At 38.8% G+C, this 26,157-nt stretch overlaps 3 protein-coding genes and 1 non-coding gene across 6 annotated transcripts; 2 read left to right on the top strand and 2 right to left on the bottom strand.

The window, feature by feature from the left end:
* Positions 1 to 1,345: 1,345 nt before the first annotated feature.
* Positions 1,346 to 6,338, top strand: LOC109812177 (embryogenesis-like protein). Its single transcript, XR_014427966.1, has 2 exons — positions 1,346 to 2,001; positions 5,992 to 6,338. It is a non-coding gene; the product is annotated as an embryogenesis-like protein (transcript).
* Positions 3,649 to 7,456, top strand: LOC145950072 (uncharacterized). The gene is made up of 5 exons (XM_083061000.1): positions 3,649 to 5,155; positions 6,403 to 6,463; positions 6,772 to 6,876; positions 7,086 to 7,191; positions 7,295 to 7,456. Exons 1-5 carry the CDS (start codon positions 3,649 to 3,651, stop codon positions 7,454 to 7,456), a joined length of 1,941 nt encoding a protein of 646 aa, XP_082917126.1.
* Positions 7,457 to 9,408: 1,952 nt separating this feature from the next.
* Positions 9,409 to 13,660, bottom strand: LOC109812175 (Leucine-rich receptor-like protein kinase family protein). Its single transcript, XM_020376071.3, has 2 exons — positions 10,220 to 13,660; positions 9,409 to 10,008 (listed from the first exon to the last, which is right to left on the bottom strand). Exons 1-2 carry the CDS (start codon positions 13,083 to 13,085, stop codon positions 9,626 to 9,628), a joined length of 3,249 nt encoding a protein of 1,082 aa, XP_020231660.1. The 5' UTR covers positions 13,086 to 13,660; the 3' UTR covers positions 9,409 to 9,625.
* Positions 13,661 to 18,692: 5,032 nt separating this feature from the next.
* On the bottom strand, positions 18,693 to 22,479 carry LOC109812178 (embryogenesis-like protein). Of its 3 annotated transcripts, none has more exons than XM_020376075.3 (2): positions 21,845 to 22,479; positions 18,693 to 19,272 (listed from the first exon to the last, which is right to left on the bottom strand). In XM_020376075.3, the coding sequence occupies exon 1, from the start codon at positions 22,304 to 22,306 to the stop codon at positions 21,848 to 21,850; it is 459 nt and encodes a 152-aa protein (XP_020231664.1). In that variant the 5' UTR covers positions 22,307 to 22,479; the 3' UTR covers positions 18,693 to 19,272; positions 21,845 to 21,847. The 3 variants fall into 3 exon arrangements, with proteins under 3 accessions (XP_020231664.1, XP_020231666.1, XP_020231665.1); XM_020376077.3 differs by lacking the exon at positions 18,693 to 19,272 and adding an exon at positions 19,761 to 20,742; XM_020376076.3 differs by lacking the exon at positions 18,693 to 19,272 and adding an exon at positions 19,761 to 20,700.
* Positions 22,480 to 26,157: the final 3,678 nt, after the last annotated feature.

The raw sequence follows: 26,157 nt of genomic DNA, 5'->3' as shown, positions 1-26,157 counted from the left end.
ATTATATTATAATTATAATTAAGTTATTTCTTTATCTCATATTATAATAAATAATCACACATAAAAAAATATTAAAATTCTTTAATATAATTAAATTGAAAGTGAGTATTAAATTAAAAATGAGAACGAGGACGGGTATGGGTACGGGTACGGGACGGGTAAGTACATACCTGTACCCGTACCCGTACCCGATTTAATATATCGGGTTTTACCCGTACCTGTACCCGGTCAAACTGAATATTCCCCGTTAAAGTCGGGACGAGTTCGAGTATTACCTGCGGGTACGAATATATTTGTCATTCCTAGCTCTAATGAAATTATACAATAATGAATGACGTTTCAACAAAATGTACAATAATTATTGGATTAATGTTGATTTGGTGTGGAGGATACATAATACATTATAATGTCATGCACCTCATATTAGTCTAAATTATTTGTGGAACATGGTGGATTTTACATTAAATGATTCGCCTCTTAAAAATTCGTCACAATTTATTCACCACTAAAACATAATATTAAGAGAAACAATAGGCTGAGGCTTCACCGAAAGAAGTGTGCTAGAAAAGAGTCTACACAAATGTGATTTTAAAATCTTGGTGAAACCAAACTTGCATGATAAATATGCAGATAACCCAACCCAAGTTCTTCATTATCCTACGAAGAACAACATCTTCTGAAATGTAATCGCCATGGGGTGGAGCTCGTACCATCTACAAATCCCGTGCTGAACGTACGTCAGGGATCATCATGAACTCAATCCAAGTATTAGGAACCACGTCAGGCACACGAGGCAGAGACAATTCACCATACCCCAAATCAAGGGAAAAAAATCATCCATCGATAATTAGTCTTATCTATCCACAAATTTTCCTAGGCATTCAGTAGGTTGACATGGAAAATTCTGAAGCACTGTCCATGGATTTGCACCAAAGGTACACATTTTGGTGACAGATTGACCAATATTATCCACAACCAATTGACAAACATTTGGATTTCAATCTCCACAATTTGACACGTTTAGAAGGATCAAGCAAGCAGAGTAAGCCACGGCAACACTTCCCTAAGGTAATGTCACTATTAGTTTGGCCAAACCATCAGCATTAAAGTTTCCTTCCCGAAACATGCGTTGTAATGTACCTCAATCCATCCTCGTGTAGATGATGGTTCGAGACACCAGCATCAACCATACGGCCAAGCATGAAACTTTTTCGAAACCAGTTTTCCAGCAGAGCGTGAGTTTTTGTGATTTTTAACGAGGACTTCTTTTGTCATTTCATAAAACTAAACTAATTTTTTAATTTAAATATAAAATAATATAATAATAACGTAGCTTTTATTTTGTTTTGCCCCAGTAAGTCATTTAAAAAATACTACCACGTCCGAGTAATACTAGAGTATAGAGTCTATCTCCTCCTTGGGGTTCAAGCAGGTGGATACAGAGATAATCAAATCGGAATTATGTTGCTGTGTACGTGACTTGAAAGTTTTGTGAGACTTTCTTGTATTTCTCTGTGGCAGATGCAATCCACAAATAGAATGAATCCCCGCACGAAGCTTTCCCTCTTGAACGCCTTCTTCAGAATCAGATACCCTTTTCGCCAATCCCCAATTACTCCCTTCACTCCACCGACCCACGTCACGTCCACCTTAAAGTTTCACTCTTTTTCAAACATCCCGAACACCCATTTCGCGATTCGGTGTAATCGAAGGAGTTTGAGTGGTGGGTCTGGCGAGTTGGATCACACGAAGGAGGTGGACAGCATCAACCTCAAGTTCGCGGAAGCCAGGGAAGAGATAGAGATGGCGTTGGAGTCTAAAGATACTGTTTATTTCGACGAAGAAGCTGAGTGTGCACGTGCAGCCGTCAATGAGGTTTTGGGCATGTTTGAGGGATTGTTGGCTAAGCTGCCAGAGAGGGAAAGAGGGGCTTTGCAGAGGTCTATGGGTCTCAAAATTGAACAATTGAAGGCTGAAATTCGACAATTGGATGAGTAAGAGGTTGGTTTGGTTGTGACTTGAGCTGATCAATTTTTTAAGAATGTGTCGCTGACAGAGTCATTTTAGGATGTTTTATTGGATGTAGTTTTGAATAAATACATTGGAAGCCAAGCCAACTCTTCATGACTTATTTGTGACTAATGAGGACTGACTATTATAGTTCTTTTGCTTTATGTTGTTGTTCTTCTGGCATTCTCGATACAGGGTTTGCACTTGTTGTATTGGTTTAATAAGACCTTTCATTTAAAGGGATGATGTTGTTATACTAAATCTTGGATTTGCTGATAGTGTGAGGAGTCTGTTGGAAAATCTTAAATTTCTAGAGATTCCGAGATATCCGAGATATCTGAGATATCCGATTTAAGTTATCTGGAATTATTTGATTTATCTTTTGAGTTATTTTGTTTCAGATTAGATAAGATAGTTTTTTGATAAGTTTTGATTTGATAAGATATTTTATTATCTTCTTGTTAGTTCAGTACGTTGTAAAATGACTATTTAAAGGTCATCTCTTATTCAATAAAGAAATACAGTGAGTTGCTACGTTCACCCACAACATTAATATTACCTCGTCTCTCTTTTTTTTTTCTACAAATTGGTATCAGAGCTTTATGCTCTGAGTGCCGAGTGTGAGAGGAAAATAGTGTGCGCCTGTGAAGGGGAGGAAAGAAGAAAGAGAGAGTAATGGCGAAAGTTGTTAATGGAATGACCGTACCACAACTGTCAAAGAAAACCAATTATGATAATTGGTGTTTACAGATGAAGACCCTGTTGGGTTCCCAAAGTCTATGGGATATAGTGGAGAAGGGGTTTCAAGAACCCGAGGAGGACGAAGACCAATCTGTGGCTCAGATTGCCGCATTGGAAAAGACACGAGTGAAGGACAAATCGGCTTTGTATTTTTTGTACAATGCCGTGGATGAGTCAGGCTTCGAGAAGATTGCAAACGCTGCATCTTCAAAGGAAGCATGGAAGATCTTGGAGGTTGCGCACAGAGGTAACCACCGTGTCAGACAGATCCGACTTCAAACTCTCCGAGGAGAGTTTGAGTGTTTGAAGATGGAGGATAAGGAACAAGTATCCGAGTACATAACTCGGGTGGAGAAGTTGGCTAACCAACTCGGAAGGAATGGGGAGCCAATGCCAGCAAGTAGAATTGTGGAGAAAATCTTGAGATCATTAACAGATGATTTCGAGAGTATTGCATGCGTAATTGAGGAGTCAAAGGACTTGTCAGTTCTCTCAGTGGAAGAGCTCGCTGGGTCACTAGAAGCCCACGAACAAAGGAGGAGGAAGATGAAGGGTACTCTTGATCAAGCATTATAGGCGCAACTTGATTTGAATGAAACTCGGAACACCCAGGGCCGAAGATCAAGTGGACAAGGACGAGGTGATCAAGGACGAGGTGATCATGGAGGTGGACAATGACGAGGTGATCGTAGCCAAGGAAGTCAGCCGAGGTCGGAGGTGGAATGTTATAAGTGTGGCAAACTCGGCCACTACGCAAAGGAATGCAGATCGGCAAATTGCTACAACTGTGGCAAATACGGTCACATAGCAAAGTATTGCCGAGCTAAAAGCCGAAGTGAAGAGAAAGAGAAGAATCTTCTCACAGAAGAAGAGGACGAGGAAGCAGGAATTTTGATGATGACGCAGAGCTCGGAGACCAAGCTACGTCCGAGTTGTGCCTCCGAGGATGAGCTAAACTTGAGTTGCGTGGAGAGATCAGCAGTTGAGCTTCCAAGCTCAGATGAGAAGTCAGAGGCCGAGCTTGATTCGAGTTGCTTAAACAACTCGGTCTGGTATTTGGACACTGGGGCGAGCAATCATATGTGTGGAGAAGAGAGTTTCTTCAACGAACTCATCAAGGTGAAGGCTGGATTCGTGTCATTTGGAGATGATTCCAAGGTTGCGGTAAAAGGGCATGGAACCATCAAGTTTATGCAGAAGGATGGACGAGTTGGAGAAATAAGAAATGTCTACTACGTTCCCGAACTTAAGAGCAACATCTTGAGCATGGGGCAGATGATGGAGAAAGGCAACTCGGTTCTGATGAAGGATCGAGTGCTTTATTTGAAGGACAAGCATGATCGTTTAATAGCCCGAGTGAAGATGAAAAAGAATCGGATGTATAAACTGAAACTGAACATCATTCAAAATAAGTGTTTAAAGCTGGACGTGAAGGATGAAGCAATAATGAGGCATTCTCGTCTTGGGCATTTAAACTTTGGAGGTTTGGTCGAGTTATCAAGGAAGGAGTTGGTGCACGGATTGCGTGGTGATGAGTTTGACAAGAAGTTTTGTGAAGCGTGTGTACTCGGAAAGCATTCAAGAACAAGTTTTCCGAGCTCGTCCGAGTACAAAGCAAAGGAGCAAGACATCTACAACTCCACTAACGAGTTACATGTAGTGTGTCTATTGACAGGAACAGAAGATATAAAGTTTGAAGAGGCGGTACTTGATGAGAGATGGAAGAAAGCAATGAATGAGGAGATCGGATCAATTGAGAAGAGTGAGACGTGGAAGCTGACAGATTTACCCACAGGAGCTCGGCCAATTGGTTTGAAGTGGGTATACAAAAGGAAGACAAATGCAAATGGCGAAGTGGAGCGCTACAAAGCTCGTCTTGTGGCAAGGGGTTATAAACAGCAGAAAGGCATTGATTATGATGAAGTTTTTGCACCCGTGACAAGGATGGAAACGATTCGATTACTACTGTCCTTAGCAACTCAGCATGGATGGAAGATACAACAAATGGACGTGAAGTCAGCATTCTTGAATGGGGTGTTGGAGGAAGAAGTCTACGTGGAGCAACCTCTAGGGTACATGAGGAAAGGTGAAGAGAAGAAAGTGCTGAAGCTCAAAAAGGCTTTGTACGGTTTGAAGCAAGCTCCTCGAGCATGGAATGAGAGAATAGACACCTACTTCAAGAGAAATGGTTATGAACAATGTCCGTATGAACATGCTCTCTATTTAAAGAAGTGCAAAGGAGATATATTGTTCGTTGCTCTATACGTGGATGACTTGATATTCATGGGAAGCAAAGCTGAGCTAGTTGAGGAGTTTAAAGAAGTGATGAAGAGGGAGTTTGAGATGACCGATTTGGGCATCATGAAGTATTTTCTGGGTTTAGAGGTGGATCAAAGAACAACGGGTACTTTTGTGTCCCAAAAGAGGCATCGGCCACCGCGGCGTCGGGGGTGCTGGACGTCGTGTGGCTCGCGGGGCCATGGTACGCGGAGGAGTATCGCGCTCTGGTGGAAGAGGCATCGAAAAAAAAAAAAATTTAAGATTATGGGGGAGTTTTGTTGGAAAATCTTAAATTTCTAGAGATTCCGAGATATCCGAGATATCCGAGATATCCGATTTAAGTTATCTGGAATTATTTGATTTATCTTTTGAGTTATTTTGTTTCAGATTAGATAAGATAGTTTTTTGATAAGTTTTGATTTGATAAGATATTTTATTATCTTCTTGTTAGTTCAGTACGTTGTAAAATGGCTATTTAAAGGCCATCTCTTATTCAATAAAGAAATACAGTGAGTTGCTACGTTCACCCACAACATTAATATTACCTCGTCTCTCTTATTTCTTTCTACAAGTCTAGTTGATTGAGATGTTCTCGTAACCTATCTCCACAACTTTAATATGGTTTAGTCTCATAATATTATGATAAAGAAAGAAAAGTTTGACTAACATGAAAACTTAATCTTAGTCCCATAATATTATCATAATAGGTCTCCTGTAGCTGATTTCAGTTGATTTTGGCTATGCTAGGTCAACTGACTTAGATCATGCATTATTGGTGGTTGCTAACTTTTTCTATGGCGTAATTTCATGTGTTTTGATGGTTAATAATATGAAGAAAGCAAGATTTTTAGTAATTCATAATTGTTAGCAGTAAGTGATATTGCTCTTGACAAGACTTTGCGATACATTAGTAGCACTGCCAAATTTCAATTAATGTTGATATGCGTTATTTGAATTCAGGAGGCTGCTCACACCAGGGCTACACACCGTTTGAACTCATGAACAGCAGATCCTTTTATTAGCTCAGAACCGCCCAATGGTGTCTGTCATTGCTTGCCATGTCAAGGACCAGCTTGAGCTCTCCTTTTACTTCTTAGTCAATTACCTTTGTTTCTATTGCAAGACACATTCTTTGTAGACAATAATTAAATAAATCATCTCCAAATCTGAAAACTAGTTTTGTTTAATTTTTTTTTTTACAGATTAACTGTTCAAGCCTAGTGTTTATTTAATATTTTGACTGGAGAGCTAATCCTAGGATGTTACGAATATTATTGACTTGAATAAAATTGCCTCCCGTGAAGATACTTATGGTCTAGATTGAGAAACAAATATGTATTCAATCTATATGTGAATCATATTTCACAATAGCTGCACTACTGGAGCTCCTTGCTGCTACATGTGATCCATTCACTTTAATTAACCAGAGAAGGTACTAGAGAAATATTTTTTTTAAAAATGTTTCCCTGATCCAAGGTGGCTCAAAATATCAGGCCCACACTCGAATGTGGAGGTTTCTCTGTTTGACTGCTCTGCTACTCTGTTGAGCATGATTGATGGAGGTTGTGTCACCTGTGGAGACTTCAATGCTATAATAAGTTGAAATTCCTAGAGAGTAAAAAAATCACAGGATGATGAAGATACTTGTCTGAGAAGGAAGTGGTAGTATTTATAAGTGTTGGATAATAAAGGCGGTTATCAACTAGCATGAATGGATATTCACGTGCTTCCTCATTTCAGCGTGAAATGTAACGAGCTCTTAGATGTTTACAAGTTTGGCATTGGATCAATTGTCAAGGGGGATCCCATTGTTTTACCAAGATGTGTGATGTGGCAAAGTACACGGTATTGTAGCAAGTGATGTACTTTGATGCTTTTGAAGGTTACCTTTTAAATACGTGATTAGACCAGCCACATAATGAGTGTTCATGTGGGAGATATTCCAAGGTGTATCCGAGACTACCTGAAGCAGCTTGGCTTCGAGCTGGGTTGTCTCAAAGGCTTTTTCATTGTCGAATCAGAAAATCAAGATGAGCTTTCTATATTTGTTGCAGTTCCATTGATAAGATAGACAATGAAGGTAAAAAAACCTCGGAATGTAATCCCTTGTATTATGTTCCCGTAAGAATCTGTATTCTCAAGTCTGCATTCTTAGATATAGTTAGTTACTTTATAGTAACGTGAAGGAACAAATGGTAAACTTGAGACAGGTATCGTGTATGATTAAGAGATGCCAACATGTTGATACATTTATCATTTGCAGGATAAAAAACGACCCTTACAAGAAAATTGGCAGATCATCTCACTCTCCCTTGGATTCTCATCATCTCCCTTGAGACTTCCCATTCAGTACAACATATTCATTCGTCCATCATTTGCCATCAACCTCCTTTTACTAAGTCATGGCATTGTCCAAGGGGCATGAACATATTAAGTTGAACTTCGAAGTTCAAACTACTCACTTTTAATAACGTGTTTCGATCGAATATTTTCAGTTCAATTAACTAAAAAGGTGGCTCAAGGAACATGAACATATTTCAACATAATTCAATTGATTATTTAAGAATTTCATTCGATTAAAATGACAACTCTAGGGGCATGAACACGCTCCAATATGGTTTAATTGATTATTTAAGAATTTCAATCAATTAAAATGACAAATTAGAAAACATAAACACACTTCAATATAGTTCAACCAATTATTTACTAAATTCAATTGATTTAAAGAGCTATATAGTTGGTGGTGCACGGCTCGAGATATCTTTGTCAATACTATTTTGTTCTTCACTGAATACAACTTAGGTTGCATTTTCGAAGCCACTCACTGAAGAAAAAAAAAAGAAAAAAAAAAGAAAAAAAAAGACGAGTCCCACCAACTTTTATCTTCTCTCCCCTTGTTTATCTATACTACCAAGTACAATGTAAAAAAAGTATTTTGTTCTTTTAGTTTCGACAAAATTTGCTATGGTACAAACTGTTGGAGGTCCTTGGAGGGGATGAATACAATATAAGAAGGGAGATTCCTAGAGCAAACTGATGAACATGACGATTCTGCCTTTTGACCAACATTGTCTGACAAATCAAAGTTTCGCTGTAGAAGGAAAATCTAGTGTCTGCTTAGATATGGAAGAAGGAAAGGGAAGCATGGCTTTGTTTCCTTTTGTCTCCCAACACGCTGTAATCTTGCCCCCCACACTTAAACCTCTCTCCATAAAGCTCATGCATCTATAAGCCTCAGAGTCCATTTTATATGTTTTAGTCACTTCATTCTTCAAATTTAGTGTTGCGTGTGTTCTAAGAATATTTATAAGAAAAAATCAGTAAACAACATTTTATTAGAATTTATGATAAAAAAAAATTAGTTTTTTTATAGTGAAGGCTAATCCTAAAGTCACAAGGTTACTATCACGGCATCTGTGTCCGACTTGATCATATAACAAGCACTCCAAGATGTCTCAAGCCATTTAAGGTCTTTAGACTCAGGCCAAAATGTCTCATGATTATCTTTGCAATTCGCATGATGAAAAAATTAATTTACTCTACAGAAAAGTATAACAAAAAAGAAAGGCATATGTTTTGTCTACAGCAGACGTTCGGACCAATGGGCCATAGAGGTTCTGTATTTTTGCTGTCAGGTCAGCCTCACTCCTTTCGGCTCTCTCTTGTACCCTTTTGTAGATGTGAGACATAATGTCGCCAAAGAATTTTACGTAGAATCAGAATAAGATATAAATTATTATTTTTAAATAAATAAATAGGTGTATATTTACTTTGTGGAGGGGCCTTGGAAGTGGCATGAACATGATACGTGTGGAACCAGATGACTGAATTCAGTTAAGGAAACAAAACTCTCCTAGTGCTTATGTTCATTGTTTACGAGAACTTGAGACGGTGCTTAATGGAAACTCAGCTACTCACCATTTAAATCCGCAGACAGTGAATGGTAATAGCATGTATTATTTTGTAGTAAACCTTGTCTTAAATAAAATTTTTAACAGAATTAAAAATCATCAAGAGGATAAAGTCAGCAACAAGAATAAGGGCTTTTACTCATTTTATTTTTTGTATTTAAGATGTATCTTGGTCATAATTTATTTGAATTTAAAAATAAATATAACTTTAACTTTCTACTATGAAATCAATTAATTAAAGAGGTCCCTTTTCCCTGGAAATTATTGGCAGAATTTCAGGCAGAAAAACTGGTACCATTTATATAGCATAAATGACAAATTTTCGGTGCCATGTCGAGTGACTCGAGTCCCCTTTGCCAACCATTTAGGCTTTCAACAAATCATAATAACATGGAATAGCAATATGAAAAATTGAATGAAAGAGCATAGTTATTCAGTAGTAAAAGGTGGCGAAGCACGAGTATACTACTTCACAATCACAAAGTGCAGATTACTGAAATCTGTACTGCTGAAACTGTACAACAATAGCCGTTTAAATGAAACATCAATTCCTCTCTAGCTCCCTACTCTCAACTTTTCCACATTAGCAGCACCCTTGTTTTCATCTTGGAAGAGATGAAAATCAATCAATAACCATTTTCAATTTGGAATCATAATAAAAAAGGAAGAGGGGGAGGGGGTTATCAGCTTTGATTTGAGGACTGTTTTATTAGAGGTTGAGAAGTCTTTCCCATCTCCTCAGGTTGGCTCTTCACCTCCATTAGTAGAGCAACCACTTCCTTCATTGTAGGGCGTTCTGATGGCGAAGAGTTCACACAAAACATAGCAATTCCAAGCGTTTGAAGCATCTCTTGCACCATTTGATCTGGTAGACCTTGGAGCTTTGTGTCTAGTATTGATACAGCTGGTTCAAAGCTTCCCATCTTCCTCTTCACCCACTCCACTATGTGTTGGCCATCTCCAACATGGGATTCAACAGCACTACGCCCACTTAGTATCTCTAGTAAAACCACCCCATAACTATAGACATCACTCTTCTCTGTTATGTTCATGGAGTAACCATATTCTGCATTGGTGATAAAAACATGGTTAGAATTTAAATGGATATTCCTGAACTTGAACTGAATTTGTGCACATTGTTCCTACTTTAGATGTCCTATAATACTATAACTAAGACAACAAATCTAAGGGCATTGATTTTGTAAATTATGTAAAGGATGTAAGAATTTAAACAAGGTAAAAAAAAAAAAAAAGTAAAGAAAGCCAAGTACACTTGCCTGGGGCAATATAACCATATGAACCAGCAACTCTGGACATTGCATGATGATAATTTGGTGAATGCATTAGCTTTGCAAGACCAAAATCTGCCAGATATGCCTCAAATTTGGAGTCTAGGAGTATGTTATTGCACTTGACATCTCTATGGAGGATTGCAGGGACACAATCATGATGAAGGTAAGCTAGACCTTGAGCAGATCCAACGGCAATCTTGTATCTTGTTTCCCAGTCTAAGTTCCTGTTCCCTTGTAAAAGCTGTCGCAGATTACCATTTGGGATGTAGTTATAGAGAAGAAGATTAGTGCTCCTGTTAGAACAATAACCTAGGAGCCTCACAATGTTCCTATGCCGAATGTACCCGAGAATCTGAATCTCTGCAGCAAAAGAATCCACAATTTCATCTGCTTTGCTTGCTTTCCAAAGCTTCTTCACTGCTATCAACTCCCCATTTGGCATCTCAGCCTTGTACACAACACCTGAGCAACCCTTTCCAATCACATTTTCATCCTTCAAGCAATCCAAGATATTATCTATGCCGAAGTTTACTTTCTGAAATGGGATGAAAGTCCAAGGATAAGAGAAGTCTTCAGCTCCTGATGTGGAACCTGAAGTCCCCAAAGTTTTTTCAGCCGTGTATCCATGCTTACGAGTTACTAGAATCCAGGATGAAATGATAATTATAGTAACCGAGGCTAGAATGACTGCGATCACAGCGATGGTTTTTGCAGATTTTAAACCATTTTTTCGTATCAGACTTGAAGAACATGTTGTTCCATCAATGGACTGACAAAGATGGGAATTCTGAAGATATGAATTAGAAGATACAGTTCTGAAGAATGGAGTTACTGGGATAGGACCTGAGAAGTTGTTGTAGGAGATATTGAGATAAGTGAGGCTAGTGAGAGACCCCAGAACCTTAATTCCTCCATAAAGCATATTATGAGAAAGATCAAGTGATTGCAACTGTGTCAAAGCAGACACTGAGTCCGGGATTTCTCCTGTAAACGCATTTGAGCTCAAGTCCAAACTGATGGTTAAGCTTGTAACAAGACCAATCTCAGGGGGTATGCGACTAGAGAGGTTGTTGTAACTCAAATCCAGTAGAGTTAGCTTCTGCAAATTTCTAATGGATTTTGGGATTGATCCTGTCAGTAAGTTGTTATTGAGGATGAGCTTGTTCAAATAGCTTAAGTTTCCAAAGCTCCAAGGAATTTCACCTGTCAAACTGTTTCTACTGAGATCAAGCTGCTCCAAATTTTCAAGCTCCCCAATCACATATGGAATTTCCCCAGTGAGGTAGTTGTTGTGCACATCTAACAGTTCAAGAACTGTGATATTGGCAATCTCCACTGGTATGCTTCCAGAGAAGTGATTCATGTACAAGTCAAGGAACACAAGATTCTGCAATTGGCCTATCTCTTTAGGAATCTGTCCTGAAAGGTGGTTCTCTCCAACCCTCAGCCTCACTAAAGACTGGCAATTAGCAACACTTGGTGGCAACCTTCCTGTTAATGAATTTCCCAGAAGCAGAAGCTTACTCAGCTTCTTCAAGCTGAAAATCTCTTCTGGGATCGAACCTGTCAGCTTGTTCCTTGAAAGGTCAAGTGCATAGAGTTCTGTGCAGTTTCCAAAAGAGGATGGAATGGTTCCAGACACTAAATTACCCCAAAGGAAAAAACTCTGCAGAACCTTCAATTTGCCTAAATCCCATGGAATTGTACCTGATAACTGATTCTTGTCAAGCTGAACAGTGGAAAGGCTGGTGCAGTTGCTTAACTGCCATGGTATTTTACCTGTGAGTGAATTGTCTGATAGATGAAGCTGTTCCAGAACCACCAGCTTCCCAAAATCCCCAGGTATTTCACCAGAGAGATCATTAGAAGAGACATCAAATATAACAAGTGATGAACAGTTGGAAAGCTCTGCTGGGATTGGACCGGTTATGGCATTGCCCCAAAGTAGCAAGCTAGTAAGTTTTTGCAACTTGCTCAATTGAGGAGGGATAGAGCCAGTGAGCTTATTCATGTGTAGATACAGATTTCTCAGCTCAGAACACAACCCAAGTTCTGGTGGTATTGAGCCGGAAATTTCAGTATCATAAAGTGCTAGAGTTTGTAGATTGATCAAGTTACCAAATGTAGAGGGAATGGCACCAGAAAGTCCAGTGGAAGCTGCACCAAAAGTGGTGAGGTTGGAGAGTAGTCCCAACTGTGATGGGATTTGTCCAGTGAGGTATGGATTGCCCCCTATCCTAAACTGCTGCAGAGAAGTCAAAGAGCCTAACTGTGATGGGATTGAGCCATTAAGAAGATTGTCTTGGAGGCAGAGAACTTCAAGTGAAGTAAGATTAGCAAGATGTTGAGGAATGCTTCCTGTCATTCTGTTGGAGTTCAAGAAAAGGAATTGAAGTGAGGAGAGTCTTCCAAGTTCAGCAGGTATGGAACCAGTGAGAGAGTTTGAGGAGAGGTCCAGCAGCTGAAGATGGGTGAGTTGACCAAAAGAGGGTGGAATGGAGCCAGAGACATTGGTGGAAGAGAGATTGAGAAGTTGCAACATTGATAAAGAGGAGAGCTGAGGAGGTAAATAGGAGAGGTTTAGAAAAGTATCTGGAATAGAGAGGGAAATGACTCTACTTTGTGGGGAGCAAGTGATGCCTTTCCATGAACAAGGTGTTGAGCTTGATGGATTCCATGAGGAGAGAACAGAAGGTGATGATTTTGCAGCAGGACCTGCTGCAGATAGAAGAGCAAGAAGGGCTTGTCCATCAGGTGAGAGACAAGTGACTCCTATCTTTGTCAGGGAGAGGCAGAAGAATAGCAAGGAAAATAACAAAGTGGTAAAACTATAGGGAGCAATATTTTCCATTTGGATAATGAAAATGACCTGGTTTTGGAGATTCAGAACTTGGTCTAATGAAGTATTGGTTGGTTTTAAGGTCACTATGTCAGTCTTCCAGCTATTGAAGATGGTGATTGGTGAAGCTGAAGTTGATTAAAGTCCACTCTATGTGACCAAATGCATGTGAAAGAGGGTTTCTATTGCTTAAGTTTCACACTAAAGTTTTCAATAGTAGCATGTGAAACAAAAAGAGACTGTATCATGTATCTTTAAGAAGGAAGATTGGACAATGAAGAGTGCAACCCATTTCTCTCTTACCAAAAAGTTGGTCTACTCTCTCTGCTACCAAATGTTAGTACAAAGCCAGGCTTCTGATGATGATGCTTACTGTGCGGCTGTTCCAGTACTTGTGATGTTATGCTAATGGTGGTGGAAATGGTGCATAGCCGTCTAAGTTCTGGCACTTGTAGTGCATGCACCATTGTTGGTTTCCATGATTCGCGTGACTGCTTACAGGTAATAATAACAAAGGAGTTTAGCTCAATGGTGGTAGTGCGGTGGCTGAGCTTTTTTTTAGTTCAATGCACTTTGAAAACCTACCCTCCCAGTTTCTCTTTTTCATTAAATAGTTAGTATAGTTTTTTATTTAATTGCTTTGGCTGTATACGTTGTTGTGTGCATGTACCAATTTGACCTCCATTATTTAGCAAGTAGTATATAGTATTATAGGGAGTCTATGAATTGGGACAATGTTGGCAGTTTACAAAATTTCAATTGTTCTCCAATCACTCGCTGACACAGACACTCTCCCTTACCCTTTCATTATCTTACTATTTAGGGAGGAGTGGGGCTTCCCTGTTTGTTCTTGCACCTGCTGTAGTCACTGACTTATCAAACAGACCAAAATTCTCACACCATTGATAAGTTCTGTAAACTACATAACATTATTGATAAAAATTGCTAGCCAAATATCTATATTCATATGACTTAAAATTGATGATGATAAAAATACTTTAAGCAGAGGAGGAAGAGAATTATTTTTAAGTGCTAAATTCATGTATTATTAATGCCAAACTAAATGTTTATTACAAAACATTTTTTGAGTACTCACAGGGGGACCATTAAAAATAAGGAAAAAACTTGGATACAATTTCTTGAATGTTATTGATTTTGTTCTTTGATTATAATTAAAATTGTCTTAGATATCTGTATAACATAAGTATGCATATTATTAATGTAATATTCAAATTCTGATTAAAGAATTACACTAACAATAGTTTAAAAATAAAGTGATGTATATTGATGAGTGAAAATTTGGTAGGCATGTGACTATGTGAGAACAACGTCGGTGTAAATATCAGTCCTCATGAATGAATGTCTAAAAGGACAAAATAGCCTGGATGAATTCATGAAGGACCTACGAAATGCAAAACAGTAGTTGCATGAATGTGACAAAATTAGGCATTGCGGATAAGTTGCCTCTATCTGAATCCTGGTGGTAAGGGCTGGGATTGGGACAATGCAAGAGATTCAGAGCTGTGTGTTTATGTGCAAATGTGTCCATGGCACACACAGTAAAATTGCCTTATTGGGAACACAAAGAACACTTTGATGAGTGAGGCAGCTTGGGAGATTGTGAAAGGTTAAAAGGGTAGAGTAACCAAAACAATTTCAATGTCTTTTTCTTTGCGTGGCCTTGGTTTTAAGCAAACTACTAGTACTTGGCTACTTGCATAGTCATAGAGGAATTCCTACGTGGGAGGGGCCAAATTGGTACTGTAAATTTTCCAAGTTTTACTTTTTAACTGTGTGATTAATGTTTTGAAGATTTAATTAAGAAAGGTTAGAGTGATTTGGTTACCGAGGAGGAGGAGAAGGTGGGTTTGTTTTGGGAGTGGTGCAAAAGAAAATTGAGTGTCACATGACAGAGAGAAGGTTTTGGAATAAATTAGGGCACAGGTAACGATTAGGGTTTTATTAAGCTTTAGGTTTTGACTGTTTTCTATCATATTCAGCTCCACGAGGCTTATCTCTCATAAATGTCGCAAAATTTTAGAATCGAGAACCTTTTGGAATGGTAACTATGATTCAGTATAGTACAATTGTTCATTTTTCATAACATTTTGAATTTTTATTATTGGCAATAACTATATTAATTCGGTCATCAACCGTGTTCATAAAATGTTTGGGAAAAATAAATGCTAATTATATGAAAGATGAAATTTGTTAAATTAACTTATTGAAATAATTTTAATTATAAATAAAATTAAAAGAATCTATTTAATGAAAGTTATTTTTTTTATAAAAATTAACTTTTAAAAAATAATTCAGATAGTTTTATTTTCTATAACAATTTATTCATTATTTCGTAATTTTGAAATAAAATTTTATTAACATACTAAAATAATATTTATGCACTGTAACAATTTATTTATTATTTTATATTTGTTTAAAAAAATAATTAATTAATTAATTTTTTTTCACTATAGCCTTGTTATAGTTGTTACACTTACATTGTTTTTGGCTAGCATGAGCACAGGTATCAAAATGGGTAGAACTCAATAAATTAACTCCAATAATCTATCCAAATAGGTTTGATTAAACCCTAAACTCAATAAGTTAAATGGTGAGTTGGGTTTGGTTGACTTGTTGTGTTATCTCTTTTTTTTTTGTTGGTGATATTTATTTTATTTGTGATTTATTTACTTAATTAGATTTATTTGTAATTTTATTATATACTTATTTTATTGTTAGTTATTAAATTATTTTGTGACTATATTGTAAAGTTATTTTAATGTTATTAATAGATTTATTTTATTGTTGATTATTAAGTTTGTGCTTCACTTGAATCATTTAATTCATTATTAATGTTACAACATTTTTAATTATATTTGGTCATAAAATTTAAAGAAAATTTAGGAAAAATTAAATAAAAATAATTTATAATTTTTTTAACAATTCAATTCTCAACCTACCACAAATAGAGTTAAGTTAATTTTTAACTCGATGAAATACAAATTTAATTCAACCCATTTTTTAGTAACACAAAAGTGGATGAATTAAGTTTGATCGACTTATTTAACAATTTTAGTCGTCAATCTCATGATATGTTAGTTTCATAGTAACTGCCTCTAATTTCATTCCAAAACAAGTTAAGTGTTAATATTTTTTTTTGGTAACAAAATTTGAATTTTCTTTTTTTATAAAAAGTTTAAATTAAAATAAGGCATGATTACATGTAAGAGTCAATTACTAATTTCTTTGAGAACTCTCAATATGGTTATATATTGTGTATTACATCCTCAACACAAGTTCACATTAAAAGTAAAATACAAATAAAACTAGATCTTGATCTCAAATTATAAATAGTAAAAATGAAGAGGCTTAACTGATTACCTTTGTCACATTATTGAAAATTGAATCTAAGTTGAAGTTTGAAAATAGTTGAAAAATATTTCAAAAAAATTGCTATATAAATTTAAGATGATCGAGTCCATGCATTCTCCACTATAAAGTATACATGTAAAGGAAAATTGAAGCGTTTTTTTTTTTTTTTTTTTTTGCATTTGTTAAGGTTAAAGTATATCATTGACTCAATGGTCTATGGATTGGTCTAAGCTAGCTAGCAAAATGGTACAGTTATTTGTGAAAACTGTTCTGATAATGTGCATGTCCCTCCTATAACGTATAGTGTAAAGCAAGATCTTCACATTTTACGTGTATCATAATTACATCTTACATATAATCAAACTAAAGAACACACATTTCGCCTTCTTTTCCCCTTTTTGGGGTTACGCCAAATTAAATAACGATGATCAAAGACAATAAATAATTTAGGGGGGAAAAATAATGTGACCCTGCAACTAGGCAGTTCGAGTAGCAAAGAATCACGTAAAAAAAAAGATTCCAAGTTTACTTTAATTCACCGTTACATGTACAACATTTAGTATTGTTTAACAATTGTGAATACAAAAAGTAGTTCCCATTTTCCAAAATAATTTTTTTATTTGAATTGCATTATGATTAATTATGGTGTAGCATAAGCATGACAATCTAACCCGCCCCGTGGGTACTTGCCTGAACCTGGCCGATTTGGATGGGGAAAATTCGTGTTTATCGGGTTCGAGTTTGGGTTAGGGTTTTTCCTGATTGATAAAATCGGGTGCGGGGACGGGGATGTTAATATCCACCCCGCCACCATACCCGCCCCCTCCCCCGCCCCGCTTAATAATATAATTAAAAAATTATTTTTATATATATAAACCAAAAATTATAAATATTTATATGTAAAAATTTATATTATTTTACTTTTCTTTTATTTTTTTAAATTGTTCATATTTATTTAAAAGAAAAAAGAAGAAAAAAAATAGGAGCGGGAGCGGGAGACGGGGGCGGGGGGCGGGGGCGAGGCGGGGCGGGAAAACTCGAACCTCGCCACCAGGGGTGGGGATAAGGACCCAGATTTTATCCCCGGTGAGTATCAGGAGCGGGAGAGTTTAAATTTGCAGGGCGGGGGCGGGTGCCCTGTTGCCATGCCTACTGTAACAATAGCTCATGTATTATTTTATAATTGAATTATGTGGCATATTCTGATAGGACAAGGTGAATCCATTAAGATAAGAAGCTGGACTCAAGCAATCAAAGACAAACCTAGGCCTCTAAACTCCGCAGTGAACTACACAAGGAACATGTATCTATTATTTTATTAGCTTTATTTTTTTTTAAATTAGTGGTTTGTTTTAGTGTACAAGTTTAAATGTTTATCCAATCAAGTATATAATAAGCATATTTGCACTAAGTAGTATAAAAACCCTAACTAGAGAATGGAGCAGGGGTATGCAAAGTGTATTGGGTCTTATATTAAGAGTCAAAAGAAAACAAAGGAAATAGGCATATATGTTGTGTATATGTTACCAAAAATCTTATTGTGAGGTACAAGAAATTATTTTGAATGCTATGAGCATGTATTCTAATCATAGTTAAGTTCATACAGCCCCAAACCCTATAATGGTAATATATAGGGGTGTCAGTGTGATCACTTTAAGATTCTTTTAGGAACAATTCTCTTATTAATGAATTAATTTGTCTATATCTTGTTGTCGTTTATACATGAAGAGAGTTGTTATGTATACTCTTAATAGAAAAAGTAAAGAAGTTACTTATAAATGAAGAGGATAAAAGAGATGGACTTAAGCCGTAATTCCTAAATTTAAGTGTAAACAAATTATTACTCCTTCCATTTTTTTTCATTGACGTTTAAAGTTATATACAATAATTAAGAAAATGATTGATATTTTAGTTTTTCAAAGTATTTATTACATATTTTTCTGTTATATTCTTTTGGTGGTTAGAGAAGAAATAGGTACATTAAAAAATGAATAGACATATTGATCCATAAACATACATTAATTATTAAAGGTAAAAATGAAAAACAAAATTAATAAGTCATTGATTTTAGAAAAGTGAACAATGTGTCACTTTAAAAAATAGGTAATAAATACTTTAAAAATTTAAATATCAATTATTTTCTTAATTATTCTACATAATCTTAAATATCAATGAAAAAAAAAAGGAGGGATTAATAACCTTTAAGTGATGCGATAAGGTATTTCAATGCTGAGACATTAATCATAAATGCAGTTACACTGGGCTTGTAAGTTGTAACACTTGTTCACATAGGAGAGGGTTATTAGGTGAGTTGAGACGGTCATGAGACATTTTGGCCTAAGACTATCGGTGAGCAAACTAAAGATCTTCGACAACATGAGACATTTTGAAGTAGTAATAATAACCTTGGAACTTTGGATTGTTACACCATTAAGATTAGGTCTCACTCCAAACACTAACATTTTTTTAACCATAAATTCTAATAAAGTATTCTTTATTAATTTTTTAATTAATATTCTTAGAACGCGCACCATTAAATTTAAAGAATGGGCCGTGAGGTTTACAAATCCATGAGCCTAATGGAGAGGTTCAAGTGTGGGGGCCAAGATTGCAGCGTGTTGGAGACAAAAAGGAAACAAAGTCATGCTGCCCTATCCTTCTTCCATGCTTTAGCAGACACTAGATTGCCTTCCATAGCGGCGCTTTGGTTTGTGGTTGATGACATGGTTGTGAATTGATTCTTTGAAGATTAATCAAATTAAAAATCTTTCGTTCATGTGCGTGGGACGCTCTGTCGATTTTGTAAGGGCATTTTTTACCTGCAATTCTGCAAATGATAAATTTATCAACATGTTGGCATCTCCTAATTATGCACAATACCCTGTCTCAAGTCTACTATTTGTTCCTTCATGTTTAGACTATAAAGTATAAAGTAACTAACTATATCTAGGAATGCATATTTAAGAAAACGGATTCATCCGGGAACATAATTAAAGGGATTACACTCAATTCTTTTTTTAACTTCGTTTTCTATCTTATCAATGGAACTACGACAAATACAGAAAGCTTATTTTGATATTCTGATTCCACAATCCTGCCCGTAATAATTCCTCCTAAATGTGAACTTAAATGGCTATCAGTTCAAAAGAAATATCTATAGTTCTAGAACAATATTCTAACCTTTTCATCTCAAATTAACATCAAGTGGTCATTACCTAATACATAATCATTTATATGATATAAGTATATTCATTCTTATATTTTACATTTTCTGCTGCAAGCATTCCTCTAACATACTAACCATAAAACAACCTCTGAAAAAATATTCTTGCTTTATCTGTTCAAAATATATCAAGCAGGACCCAACACCTTCGTTCCTATAACAAAGATATAGACCAGACGGAGTTGGGTCTGGCAAAAGGAACTAGTCTCTTACAGTGTCGCTAACTAATATTTGAATCTATGTTAACAGAGGTGTCCACATATAGTTTTCGTTAGTGGCTAGAACAAGATTGCCTCTAAAAAAAGATACTCAGTAAAAAAAAGGGCATAGTAGAATAGTAAAAGCCCAACTTGTGTGTCTCCAAGAATTACAAATTATTGTTCCCACGTACATATGTCTCATATGGTGAGCAATTGACAGCGTGTAGATACATACTGATGACCTGCACGTCACAATAACGATCAGGGAAGTATCTCTACCATGGTCAAGATGCGTCAGTTCAATGAAAGCCTTTGAGACAACCCAGCTTGGAGCCAAGTTGCTTCAGGTGGTCTTGGATCCACCTAACAATCTCTCCCACGTGAACACTCATTATGTGGTTGGTTTAATCACGCATTTAAGAGGTAAAGGTAATACACCTTCAGAAGCATCAAAGAACATCACTTGCCACATCAGCCAGTACTTTGTCTCATCAGACATCTTGGGAAAACAATGGGGTCAACCTTGACAGTTGATCCAAGGCCAAACTTGTAGACATCTAAGGGCTCACAAACTTTCAAGCTGAAATGATAACCTTCCATACTAGTTGATAACCACCTTTATTATCCCACACTTATAAATACTAGAACACCCTTCACAGATAAGAATCTTCTTCATCCTGAGATCTTGTTACTCTATTGAAATTTCTACTTGAGCATTGATGTCTTGATAGGTGTCACGACCTCCATTCATCATGCTCAACAGAGTAGCAGACCTCCACATTCGAGTTTTTGCCTGATATTTTGAGCCTCCTCAAATCAGGTCAGCATTTTCCTGTAGAATTTTCTGGTTCATTTCAATCCTAAAACTCAAGACCTATAGAATAGTTAATTAAAGTGAGTGGATCACATGTAGCAACAAGGAGCTCCACTAGTGCAGCTATTATAAAATATGGTTAACATATACATTGAATACATATCCGCCAGTCTCCAAGCAAAAACTTATTCTACACACTAGGCTTGAACATTTACTATGAGAATTTTATTTTAAATAAAACTAGTTTTCAAATTAGGAGATGATTCATTTATTGTTTAGAAGGAATGTGTCTTGCAACAGAAACAAAGGTAATTGACTTAGAAGGAAAAGAAGAGCTCAACCTGACCATTGACTCTACAAGCAGTGGCAGCCACCATTGGGCAGTTGTGAGAATTAATATGTATGCTTAAGAAGCATAGGAGGCTTTAGGTTTATGGTGACTTCGGATTTTAAAAATCTAAGAGGATCTAGTCGTCATGAGCTCAAACAGTGTGAAGCCCTATTGCTCACTATTAACTATGAGGTATACAACACCCTATTTGAGGGCCCGCTTTTGAATTCAAATAATGCATTATCAGCACTAAATAAAGTTTCGCAATGCTAGTAATGTAGCGCAATGTCTTGTCAAGAGCCATATCGCTTACTACCAACAATTATGACTTACTAAACATCTCGTTTTATTCGTATTATTAATCATAAAAAAGATGGAATTACGCCAAAGAAAAAGTTATCAATCACCAATAATTCATAATTTAAGTCAATTGAAGAAACGTTGAGACAATCAACAGAAATCAGATACAAGATAGCTTTTTCACTTTATTGCTTTAGGGAAAGTCAACTCATATTATGAGACTAAACCTTATAAGGTTGTATGTAGAGATAGGTTTCTCAATCAAAGTCTCCTTGCGCTATCAGTCTCCTTTAAATAAAAATCTTAATAAACCATTAAACAAGTGCAAACCCAAGAATAACAACATCAAAATCCCTTTAAATGAAAAGAACCATAGAACATAGTAGTAAGTCCTCACAAATAAGTAGTGAAGAGTTGGCTTGGCTTCCAATGGGTTTATTCAAAACTACAGCCAATAAAACACCCTAAAATGATGGTGTGTGTCATACATTCTTAAAAAAATTGACCAGCACAAGTCACAAGCAAACTAACCAATTACTCATCCAATTGTCGAATTTCAGCCTTCAATTGTTCAATTTTGAGACCCATAGACCTCTGCAAAGCCCCTTTTTCCCCCTCTGGCAACTTAGCCAACAACCCCTCAAACATGCTCAAAACCTCGTTGACGGCGGCACGTGCACACTCAGCTTCTTCGTCGAAATAAACAGTGTCTTTGGACTCCAACGCCATCTCTATCTCTTCCCTGGCTTCCGCGAACTTGAGGTTGATGCTGTCCACCTCCTTCGTGTGATCCAACTCGCCAGACCCACCACTCAAACTCCTCCGATTACACCGAATCGCGAAATGGGTGTTCGGGATGTTTGAAAAAGAGTGAAACTTTAAGGTGGACGCGACGTGGGTCGGCGGAATGAAGGGAGTAATTGGGGATTGGCGAAAAGGGTGTCTGATTCTTAAGAGCGCGTTCAAGAGGGAAAGCTTCACGCGGCGATTCATTCTGTTTGAGGGTTGCAGCGGCCACAGAGAGAGATACAATACAAGAGTGGCGCTAACTGCAAAGAGCTCAGGGTTGAAATGAAGAATAGCAAAGAAACTCTCCACGGAACTTCAGTATTCACTATTCAGGTCACATACACAGCAAAATAAGTGGTGTTTCCATCGTTATTAGCTAATCTAATTTGAATTACATAAGATTTGTCTTTATAATCTAATCTAATATAGTTTGTATTTTTAATATTAAATATATAATGAATATTTATTATTATTTAGATTTTATACCAGTATTGGGCTGAGAGTACTCGGGAGGGAAACCTGTTAGGCACGAGTTCACTTTGTAGCCGCCGGCCGAGTATTGCTCGGCCTCGTCGTGGTTGGGGATAGTGCTCGGCCTAGGTACGTCCTTAGCCGAGGAGGGTACTCGGGAGGGAAACCTGAGGCACGAGTTCACTTTGTTGCCGCCGGCCGAGTATTGCTCGGCCTCATCGTGGTTGGGGATAGTGCTCGGCCTAGGTACGTCCTTAGCCGAGGAGGGTACTCGGGAGGGAAACCTGTTAGGCACGAGTTCACTTTGTTGTCGTCGACCGAGTGTTGCTCGGCCTCGTCGTATTTGGGTGTAGTGCTCGGCCTAGACATAATATAAAAACAATATGAAGAATTCTGAACTTTTATTAATGAAGTGCCTCGTTAAAAACCTTGCCGACCCAAAAACCCTCCCTAGGGAAAAAATAGTCGGTCAAGGAAAAGAGTGCACCATTACATCAGCTGTAATACATCTTTAAGTGTGTCGAATTCCAAGTCCTAGGAATAGGTTCTCCTGATAGGTATTCTAGCTTGAAAGCTCCATTGTTTAGGTTGTGTCGGATGCGGAATGGTCCATCCCAATTTGGGGCGAGCTTCCCCTGTCTCGGATCTTTTCTTGCTTCACCTGTGGCTCTCCAAACGAGATCTCCTTCTCGAAATTCTCTTGGTTTCACCCTGCTGTCGAATCTTCGCTTGTAGCGTTGCTTGGTGGCCTCGGCCACGACTAGCGCTCGGTCACGAACCTCTTCTACCGTGTCCAAGTTTGTTCGGAGTTCGGCTTCGTTGCTTGCTTCATCAAAGTGGGCTCGGCGGAAGGACGGTTCTCCGATTTCCACTGGGATCATCGCGTCGGATCCATAGACCAACCGGAAAGGTGTTTCTTGCGTGGTTGACTGGGGGGTGCATCGGTATGCCCATAACACCTCGGGTAGCTGCTCGGCCCATGCTCCATTTGCTTCCCCTAAACGTTTCTTTAGTTCTGAGAGGATGACCTTGTTGGCTGACTCGGCCTGACCATTCGTTTGCGGGTGTTCGACCGATGTGACCTTGTGCTGCACTCCTAAGCCGGCTAGGAACTCGTTTAGTTTTCGGTCGGTAAATTGCAGGCCGTTGTCGGTCAGAAGAGTGCGTGGGACACCGAAACGGGTGATAATATTCCTCCATAGAAACTTTTGGACTTGATGGGCCGAGATACACGCCAAGGGTTCGGCTTCGATCCATTTGGTGAACAGGTCGACGGCAACGATGAGGAATTTGCATTGGCCCTTGGTGACCGGGAAAGGTCCAAGTATATCGGCACCCCAAGTGGCGAACGGCCATGCTGGGGGAATGCAATGTAATTGTTCGGCCGGCTGATGGGCCAAATTGCCATGCTTTTGACACGGTAGGCACTTCTTTACGAACATAGCGCAGTCGGTGTTCATGGTCGGCCAATAGTACCCGGCTCATAGGAGTTTGGAAACGGTTGTCCTCGCTCCCGAATGCAGTCCACATATACCCTCGTGCACTTCTCTCGTCACATAATCAGCCTCGGCGGAGTTTAGGCACTTGAGTAACGGGGTAGAGAAACCGCGTTTGTACAACTGGTCGGCGATGACAACATATCTGCCGGCTTGGGTTCTTAGCCGTTTGGCTTTGGATGGATCAGTCGGCGTGTTTCCATTCGCAAGGAACTCTTTTATTTCGGCTCGCCAGTCTTGAGAATCGTCCTGATCGGCGTATCCGGCATTGACGTTTGACACCACTTCTGCGTCGACACTGGGGCGGTCGATCTCTTGTTGGATTATCGTTCTCAAGTGCCCCGACTTTTTGGTTGCGGCGAGCCGAGCCAACTGGTCGGCACGGGCATTGTCTTCGCGTGGAATGTGCTCCACCGACACCTCCTGAAAGCCCGCTTTTATTTTTTGATAAGCGTGATAATACTTCATCATGCTGTGATCCTTTACTTGGAAGCTTCCACCAACTTGCTCGGCCACCACTTTGGAGTCGGTTCGACATTTGACTTTTGATGCACCCATGTCCTCGGCCAGTCTTAACCCTGCCAATAAAGCTTCGTATTCGGCTTGGTTGTTCGAGGCTTTGAACCGGAAGCGCAGGGATTGTTCCAATGTTATCCCTCTCGGCCCTTCTAGGATCACTCCTGCCCCGCTCCCCTGGCTGTTTGAGGATCCGTCCACATGGAGGGTCCACCATGGTTCCTCGAATTGGCCCTGTGGGTGAAGTTCATTTATAAAGTCGGCCAAACACTGAGCCTTGATCGGTCCCCTCGGTTTGAAGGTGATGTCAAACTGCGAGAGTTCTATCGACCAGGCCATCATTCTTCCGGCAAGTTCGGGCTTCCTTAACACCTTAGCGACGGGGCAGTCGGTGTGCACAACAACTCGGTGGCTTTGGAAATAATGGCGTAGGCGTCGGGAAGTGTGTACTAGGCCGAGCGCCACTTTTTTGATCAATTGGTATCGAGTTTCTGAATCTTGTAGCAGTCGGCTGACAAAATACACGGGAGCTTGGTTGCCTTCTCTTTCCTGCACCAGAACCGAGCTGATCGCCTCCTCTGACACGGCCAAATATACCAGTATTGGGCTGAGAGGGTCAGGCTTCGTAAGGGTCGGGGGTGTCGCCAAAGTCGTCTTCAAGGTTGTGAAAGCTGCTTCGCAGTGTTCATCCCACGAGAAGGCCGACGCCTTCCGCATGAGCTTTGTCATCGGGCTAATTTTGTCGCTTAACCGTGGGAGAAATCGGGATAAGGCGACTAGTCTCCCAGAGAGGCGTTGCAATTCCTTGAGATTGCTTGGGCTTCTCATGTTCAGCACGGCCTGGCATTTGTCTCGGTTCGCTTCTATGCCTCTTGCTGATAGCATAAAGCCTAAGAATTTGCCTCCCTTGACCCCAAAAGTACACTTCTCGGGGTTTAGCCTCATGTTGTGCTTGCGGAGTTCGCCGAAGATTTCGGCTAGGTCCGTGATGTGCTCGGTGAGAGAATTGGACTTGACCACCATATCGTCCACGTAGATCTCGATGTTTCGACCGATTTGTCCCTCGAATACTTTATCCATTAACCTCTGATAGGTCGCCCCGGCGTTCTTCAATCCAAAAGGCATGACTCGGTAACAGAAGTTGGCGTTTTCAGTGATGAATGCCGTCTTCTCCTCGTCGGAAGGGTGCATCCTTATCTGATTGTAGCCGGAATAGGCGTCGAGGAAGCTGAAGATAGAGTGCCCGGACGCTCCGTCGACAAGTCGGTCGATGCAAGGGAGTGGATAGGCGTCTTTGGGGCATGCTTTGTTGAGGTCGGTGTAATCGGTACACATTCTCCATTTTCCATTCGACTTTTTTACCAAAACTACGTTAGCTAGCCAAGTCGTGTACCTGACTTCCCTTATGAACTTAGCCTCTAACAACTTCTTCACCTCGGCGTCCGCAGCTTTTCGCTTCTCCTCCCCCATCTTTCTTTTCTTTTGCGCGACGGGTCGCGCGTCTCGGCAAACGGCTAACCGGTGGCATAGGAACTTGGGGTCTATCCCTGGCATATCTGATGCCCTCCATGC

This window comes from Cajanus cajan, chromosome 7 (assembly GCF_000230855.2).
Source record: "Cajanus cajan strain Asha chromosome 7, NIPB_CcT2T_4, whole genome shotgun sequence".
NCBI classification, from domain to species: domain Eukaryota; kingdom Viridiplantae; phylum Streptophyta; class Magnoliopsida; order Fabales; family Fabaceae; genus Cajanus; species Cajanus cajan.
The sequence above is the reverse complement of the archived record's forward strand: the minus strand, read 5'-3'. Positions and strand labels throughout refer to the sequence as shown.

Coding starts and splice junctions, on each gene's coding strand:
- LOC109812175 (XM_020376071.3), bottom strand. CDS start 13,085: ATGGAAAATATTGCTCCCTATAGTTTTACCACTTTGTTATTTTCCTTG. Junction 10,009..10,219: donor ATATGGTTATATTGCCCCAG/GCAAGTGTACTT, acceptor TCACCAATGCAG/AATATGGTTACTCCATGAAC.
- LOC109812178 (XM_020376075.3), bottom strand. CDS start 22,306: ATGAATCGCCGCGTGAAGCTTTCCCTCTTGAACGCGCTCTTAAGAATC.
- LOC145950072 (XM_083061000.1), top strand. CDS start 3,649: ATGACGCAGAGCTCGGAGACCAAGCTACGTCCGAGTTGTGCCTCCGAG. Junction 6,464..6,771: donor ACTTTAATTAACCAGAGAAG/GTACTAGAGAAA, acceptor TCCTCATTTCAG/CGTGAAATGTAACGAGCTCT. Junction 7,192..7,294: donor AGTCTGCATTCTTAGATATA/GTTAGTTACTTT, acceptor TATCATTTGCAG/GATAAAAAACGACCCTTACA.